This window comes from Nansenia antarctica (assembly GCF_963989245.1).
Source record: "Nansenia antarctica genome assembly, chromosome: 7".
NCBI lineage: Eukaryota > Metazoa > Chordata > Actinopteri > Argentiniformes > Microstomatidae > Nansenia > Nansenia antarctica.
Genome location: NC_137677.1, coordinates 49250354 through 49258537, shown reverse-complemented (window position 1 = coordinate 49258537; position 8184 = coordinate 49250354). Strand labels below are relative to the sequence as shown.

Here is an 8184-nt window from a genome sequence, read left to right as displayed (position 1 = left end):
AAAATAAAGAAACATAAATTCAATAGTAAATGATAATACAAGTGAATATTCCCCCATTAAACTGCATTATAGCCGGACGGTATTCTAATAAGCCCTGCAGGCTATTTTAGAACTCTACAAGTGTTCTGTGGGTGCTATATTGATATTATCTCAAACGAAATATGAAAATAATAAGCTTACAGCTGATTATTGATATTTGTAAGGTAATATACATTCCATTTTGAATAATTCCATAGGCTTAAATATTATTCTTACCATAATTACCATTGTTCAATGCCTAAAGTATTTTCAAATGAGTCTGAAATAAGAATTGCAATAATTGTGTTATTGAATATCTATTAACCCTTTGGGGTAAAGCCTTTGGATATATATCATAATCATCTATATGCTACTTTTCATTGGCAGAGATGGCCAGGCCGAGATATTGCTCCCTTACAAGCACTTTAATTAACACCAGCTTAAAAAGTTGATTCAGGAGAAGAAAAGAAAAGGAGAGCCCTCTCAGCTCAGTCCACTTCAGTTTTTCAGGTGGTTTCTTTCTTTCTGTTTATTTACTTTTACTCGGCTAAACTTTGACGTGTCTCAACCCGTAATGTAATAGCTTCATTATTTCACTACTGGTTTTCACTAGCTCTCTGTGTTATCAGACACATGAAGTGGGGAATATCTGCTATTTGGGAGAAAATCATTGAAGTCAAAGCAAAGCTGTCACAAGGTGTTGCTATTCTGCTGTTTGTGGACCTTGGGCACTATTTTTGGCAGGCCTATACCTCTTATGGTCACCAATTTTACCAGAAGTATTGTAATGAGAGAGTTAACACCCCATTTTTATACTGATGTTTTGTCAAGAATTAGGCCGTCATTTCTCTATTTGAGTTCTAATTTATGAGGCGCTTGATGTTTCCATTTTTATCAGAGGCGCAGGTGCAATGGGTCAAATATAAGCTACAACAAAAACGATCACTTTTGTAGCCAAATGATCACCCCACAAACCATTTTATTTATGTACATTGTGCTGAAGTTCAGAGAGATGGGTAATTCTTGTAAAATCTGACAAGACGGCATTTGTTTTGTTTCTACGGTCGTCTGAGAGATTATCATTCAGCCCTTCTTATAAAGGGCGAAATGGGAGAGAACGAGCGCCGTTTTCACCGCGACTTTTGCTTTGTCCTCCCAGAAGTGGCGTCTGCATGTCTGACTCGGCCGGTTACTGATTCGCAGGCAGCATGTTAAGGTGGCCCATGTAAGTGATTTCCACGGGCATCCCACTAAAGGAGAACAAATCGCTGACAAAGGAGCGCCTTTCCCATTCAGCGGCGTCGTTGGGACAACCAAGAAGTATTCCTCAGATAATAAGTTCTACTTCAAAGCGTTTCTCATTCAACGGTGACTGCTTCACTCCTTTTATGAAGTCCCCCCCTTTTCACGCCGAGGGAACTATCTCTTTGGTTATTTTTCATCGTGTTTATTTTGCAACATTCACAGAGCACTTGTTTTAAATAAATACAGGAGTATTCCTGTAAGGGTTTGTGGACAAAAGGCTGTTTTTTTTTCAATAAAACTTGACAACTTACTTGAATAAAATAGAACTTCAATAAAACTTGACAAACGTAGGGACAGACAGAGGGAATAGAAAGATGTGAGGTATAGCCAAGTGAACATTACTTATAGCAAACGCATACAACTTTAGGCTAATGTAACTGCGTCTTAATAAAGTAACCTCAAGTTTATTTGGGATGCAGTCAGCTCTGTGGTTGCTCATTGCCATTGCAATCGTGAAAGCATCAGTCTGGTTTAACTTAGTCTGGCTTTGAACTTTTCTTCGACTGCTGTTTTTGTTGAGGGATGCGCACCCTTTGCCTTTTGCAGCTTGGGGTTTTAGAAACAAGAGGCTCGCAAGGATGCAATCTCCTCCTGGGATAGGCTTCTTACACTTATGAACGTGCATGGCTTGGTGCCGAAAGCATGCAAAACTCTAAACTACATATGTGTTAACATGTTGGCGAGTATGTTCACCTGTGCATGTGCACATACATAGATGATTTGCTCCTCATCTAAGACCATGCATACTCAGGCAAAACAACAAGATTGTTTTGTGTCCCTGTATTCCAGTTCTCTGTTAACAATGCATTTGTGGCGACACATGAAGCTTTTCGGGAGAAGGTGCTCTGTGCGCTTTGATGATAGTCCATTTAGTGGCAGTTAGTGGTTTTCTACCAGACATATTCAAATGTGAGCGTCTCGCTACCCAATTGCCATAGAAATCCTAACGCACCATGAAGATTGTCAAAGCGGCCAGCCTTCCGCTCAGAAGTAGCGTCCTTTGAAGTGGCGCACAACTCGCGTTGGTCAATTTTAATTCTATAGACTGGACACAGGGAACACTTTGAAAGTGAGATTGTGCGTTTTAATGGAGGAAATAAGAGGGGGGACTTGTTTTATATACTCTATACAAGGTCCTGCTTATTGTCAGATATCTTTTATCTCTTATTTTTCCCATGAATGATTCATGCGTCGGCTGCTTTGTGCTGTCCCGCCTTTCAGAGGCAACGCCATTAGGGGGCTATACGTTTCCCCATTAGGCTAGTGATAGGTTTATATCAGCCACTTATTTGGGCTGTTATTTGTGAGATAACAGTGAAAACTTTGTTGAACTGTCAATAATTGTGAATTAAAATCTCCACTGGCATTTCATCTGTTTGTCAGATGAGGGGCACCCCTTTGAATGTTGATATTTATTGTTGATTAGCATATCTTGTTTGATGCCATATTATAACAAGACTGCAGGTGTTTTGACGACATGTTTGTACAAGTTACGAGGTTATTTCAAACCTCTGGTCTATAGGCTATACCAAAGTAACTGTCAATATAGACCGAGTGCTTTTGCATTCACTCATGATACAAATAAATATAAATAAATAATATCGGTATCCTTGGGGATACGCTCAGACACTGGTATTAAAGGGTATACGAAAAACAAAGTTACTCTAACTGAGATACACTTGCTAACTATTTACAAGTCCTGTTGTTTTTATTCAACTTTAGCACGAATTCTCTGTTGTAAATTTGATTACGAACACCAAGGGCTGCACAAAATGTTTCATCATCACTTTTTATCCACCATAACCAACGGCACCATGCACCTCAAAGATAAAGACAGATCACTACAAAGGGCATGCGAGAGAAGGACTTTTCACATTACACAGCCTATTCAAGTAAAAATAATTATTTGTCTTTTACAGAACACGATAAAAAGCATCAGTACTATGCATCACCAAAATTAATATTATTATTCTTTGGTGTCTCTGTAATTCCAGTACAACATTGATACCAGCAAATAAATTACAATGTACAAAACAAAATTTTTGTAATGAAGACTACAACAACATTCACAAGCATCAATACAATATATATACAAATCCTCCAGGACAAAGCCTGTCTGTGTACACATTTAGGGTCTCAAAGGACTTATTCGTACTCTTTAACGAGCGTAACACTGGTGTATTTTTGCATAAAATATAGTCTTAAATAGTTCTTAAATATAACAAAATTCCATCCAAACATAGTAATTGTATAAATCTTGACCTAAGTTTGAACCCATTAAGACACTTGTATGTTTGCCTTTTTTTCTCTTTTTTTTCTGGCTGACTTTATGTGTGAGCAACATGTTTGACTATGTATTCAGTTGATTTAAATGTCATTTAATGTTTACATTGGTTGTCTCATCTAGAGTATTCAGAAGAGTACGTGGAATATACTCCCTCCATATTCAAATGTTTAAGCATTAGGAGGTGTTGATAGGTTCATGTAATTTGCAGAGGAAGAACTCAGCTTCTGTTTGCTGTATTCTGCTGTGGTTGGACAGTGATGGATAAAACAAGTACAATTTCAAGGGTTTGCAATATAGCTTATGGACAATTTAGCACAATTAATCACTTATGACAACACTATGCATGTCTGTGTAGGCCTTCATGCATGTAACTGGCTTGTAACCCTTGATAAGGGTTATTCCCAATAATGGAAAGTTTTATTTACTTTTCACCCCAAAAATATTATCATCTTGGTCTTAATCTTCAAATAATAAGGCTTTGAACGTGGACATTGATCTTTTCTATCTCAATGGTAGGCCTACTGGTGACTGATCCCAGATAAATGTAGCATTTGGTTGCTGAGAGATGTTGTGATGTTAATACATTCAGCTCTTATAAAGAAAAAAGAGAGGGCATATAATAAAGGCAGTTGTTCATCATCTGACATCCGCGGCACTATTTCTTGATCCATAGGCCTAGTCAAATCATTGATATGCTTACAGGCGGCACAGTCCCCATGCACAGAGGCTACAACACTTGTTTCAGTGAGGACACAATTGAGGAGTGAAATCTTTTCTTTCTGTAAACATTAGAGCATTGTCCTCGGGTCTGAATTTCTGAAAGAGTCATCCTCGTCCGAGTCCGACGTTGGCACATCGCTTGAGGGGGTGTGGAGATGGTTAGGTCCCCCGCTCCCCTGGCACACATACCACTCATTGAGGTTGGTAACCTGAGGCGAGAGGTTTGAGGACCGGTTCCTGTGTGGTTCGGGGGTGGGCGAGATGGGGGAGCCGAGAGGGTTCGTGGAGGAATGGTACGAGGCGTTGGCGGATGGGGGCGGGGGGGACTTGCAGTGGACCTTCATGTGCTTTCGCAGCGAGCTGGGGTGCGTGTAGGACTTATCACAGCCTCGGACTTTGCAGTAGTAAGGCTTGTCACTGGTGTGGACGTGAGAGTGCTTCTTCCGGTCGCTGCTGTTGGCAAATTTTCTGTCGCAGCCATCAAACTCGCACTTGAAAGGCTTCTCTCCTTAAAAAGATAAACGCATGCAGACACATTGAGTATCATCATGTTAAATAATCATGTTAACTCCTAAACAGCTGAAGCAGGCCTATGTTATAACATTATCACTTATAATGTACAACAACATATTGGGCCCACACAAAATCTAATGAGAATAACATGGTAGCATAATTAGGAGCATCATGTAGCCATATATGTTCTGGCTCATTAAATGTATCATTCATTCATTCAGTCAGTCAGTCAGTCAGTCAGTCAGTCATTCATTCATTCAATAATCCATAAAAAACAGGAATGGATAATAATTTTGCGTTGGCCTTTATAAACAAGGCATTATTCATTCTCCTAATATTCAATAATGGTTGTTCACATCCTGCATTTGAAGTGGGCCCATAATTGAATCCACTGCTCCAGTGTAATTACTCCATAAATGGTTGGTGTGGCAGCCCACTCTGCCGCAAGGGCTTCCTGTCTGACATACCTTATTTATTATACATCTATACCCGACACCATTCCACACCCACATGTACAAGGCATGTTCTTGACTGACGCACGTGTAACAAGTCATATGGTGGCATGTGGGCTACCGCATGAAACACGCAGAGGAAATGTACACTCGGGGCCACAATGGTGCCTCTTTTTCATTGTGTTTTTTCCCTGTTGTAAACCTAAGGCATGAAATATTTTTTCTGTGAGCTTCTTTTCATGTTTTTCAGAGCTTTATTATAGCTATTTAGAAAACGAGTTCAGTGATGTCGGCCTATAGGCATCATAAAGAAGTATTCATACACATTGGCATGGGCTGTGTAGTATTGTTGTTGCTTGTATGTTGTTGCAACGATGAATTGAGAATCAAGGACCCCAATTGAAATAAGCCAGTGGCTTTCTTGGGTTTTTATCCTGTTAGTTGACCTTGTATGTAATATGTACTTTCATGTACCTACTTCTGCAAATCTTCTAATAAAGTTTTCAATCAATCAATCAATAGTTCAATATAATCTCATACCACAGTATGCTATTGAACATGAACAACTCCTCCAAATGGTCTGTAACTTTGAGACAAGTTTCCCCTGTGCTTTGACTGACCTTCTATCACTAAAGGGTCTTGTGTTTACAGGGCTCTGTTCTTGTTTCCGTCCTCACGTAGGACAGGCAAAGACACTGACGTGATGTGATCGCCGCGCTGTTTTTTCGCCTGAGTTCGGTCTTGAGGGAGGCTCTTTGCTGTCCAAAAACAGGCCAGCCCTCAATAACACACAGGCTCCGTCTCACAGTTCCCAGTTGAATTATAAGGTGAAAGGTTGGTCTGTTTACACGCGTTTAAACTTGCGCGGCTGTGCACGCTGTATTGCGTCATTCTAGAAGTGTTCAGTCTGAATTCCATTAACGCCATCGCTGTGGTTATTCTTTATGGAGAGTATCATAACTCGTTAGAGGCCAACCAAGACTTGGAGACCGTGTTGAATTAGTACGTTTTTAAAGTGTGCTAACGATAAGATAATACCAACTAATACGCTATAATATACTTTTTTTTATTTTTATAACCTATTGTTATACTTCCACTCGCCTATACTCAGTCTTAGTTAAGTACAGGTTGTGAATGCAGTACACAAGCTATATACAGCAATGGTTCAACATGAATCGATAAATCAACATAGCTATTGCGTGAGCTATAAATGCATAAACATCCTCTATGGACTGATAACGGATTACTACATTACGCGTGTTATCCCGGGACACTCACTCGGTAGTACGTAAGCACGTTTTTCAAACCATATACCATAATCGTCCCACGTCTTTCACGTCTCGATGAATGAATAACTTATCTTTCAGAAAGTAATTACAGTGACTCGTGTATACCCTGGCATGCATGACTGCATTAGACTTATCTATTTGATAAAACACATTTCGGTAACTATTACGCATTACTCACCATGCAGTTATACCGAAAACAGTAAGTCGTGAACATGCATGCATGCTGCATGCCAACGAAAAGAAACTTTTCTTATTCACTTCAAAGCGCTCACCGTATTTCGAATTCGAATTTTTGGATAACAGTTAAAAAAAAAAAAAAAAAAAACTTGCGCGTACTAACCTGTGTGTGTCCTTTTGTGGATCTTTAGGTTCTCCGAACGAGCGAACACTTTTCCACAGCCGGGGAAAGGGCAAGGGAACGGTTTCTCTCCCGTGTGAACTCGGATGTGATTGATCAGTTTGTACTTCGCCTTAAAAGCCTTCCCCTCGCGCGGACATTCCTCCCAGAAGCAGACGTGGCTGCTCTGCTCCGGGCCCCCGACGTGCTCCACCGTGACATGGTTGACCAGCTCGTGCATGGTGCTGTAAGTCTTGGAGCAGGGTTTTTTGGAAGTTGAAGTTTGCTCCTGGTCAATCCATTTGCAGATCAACTCTTGCTTGATGGGCTGCCTCATGTATCTCAAAAACGCCCCCGCGGCTCCGTGAGGAGCAGAAGCGATGTTCACATTGAGGTTCATGGAGTTGTAGCTGTGGATGGAAGAGGGTCCGTAGTGCTCGGGCCTGTGGCCGAAGTGCTCCGGCCTGCCGTAGAGGTCCCCCGGTAGACCCAGGCGCATCTGCCCGTTGAGGGCATGCTGGTGGTGGTGGTGGGCACCTGGGGACGCCTGGTCGTGGAGTCCGCTGAACAGTGGATGGCCACCACTCTCCGTGTGCCCATAAGCACCTGTTGGGGAGATGAACATGCCATGGTGATGAGGGGAGGAGGCGGAACTATGCTGGTCGCCAAGTGCATGCATAGCAGAGGCTGAGAGCTCTCTCCTGAGGATGTAGTCCCTGCTGCTCGAGTAGCCTGAGTGGGGGTGAGCCACGGGGAAACCCACTGGGGTCTGGGTGGACGGGAAAGATGCCGCGGTCTGGGCTTCGGGATGGCTCTGAATGTGCTGAGATGATGGGCTAAGTTTGAGAGCATTTGTCTGTGCCATGTGCTCAGGTCCGAATGGAGTGAGTGCCACTCCGGGGTCGTTGCCCATCTCCCCAGGGTGGAGGTGGGCATGGTGGGAGAGAGGATGATGCCCCCCTAGCCCCGGGAAGCCTGTCATATTCTGATGAGGATGGGCTTGAGTCGCTGCCAAATCCGCTAATCTTATCGCCGGATTCCTCTTGCTCAAAGGGGGCTCCATAACTTACACTGTCAAGTCCATCCACACTCACCGCTATTGTTTTTTCCCCCTCACCACGCTTTCTAAAACATTACAATATATGTATTATAGCGGTCTATATAACTTCTTTTGTCCTGCCTCTAACTCTGCTTGCTCCTTTTCCCACTCTGTCCTCAAGCGATTGGCAGAACATACAACAGTTGGAGGACACAGTAGGGAAT

The 8184-nt window shown here is 42.0% G+C and overlaps 1 protein-coding gene across 1 annotated transcript; it reads right to left on the bottom strand.

The window, feature by feature from the left end:
- Window positions 1-4398: 4398 nt before the first annotated feature.
- On the bottom strand, window positions 4399-7984 carry zic5 (zic family member 5 (odd-paired homolog, Drosophila); the record flags this gene model as incomplete). Its single annotated transcript, XM_080536275.1, has 2 exons — window positions 4399-4838; window positions 6925-7984. 2 exons carry the CDS (start codon window positions 7982-7984, stop codon window positions 4399-4401), a joined length of 1500 nt encoding a protein of 499 aa, XP_080392401.1.
- Window positions 7985-8184: the final 200 nt, after the last annotated feature.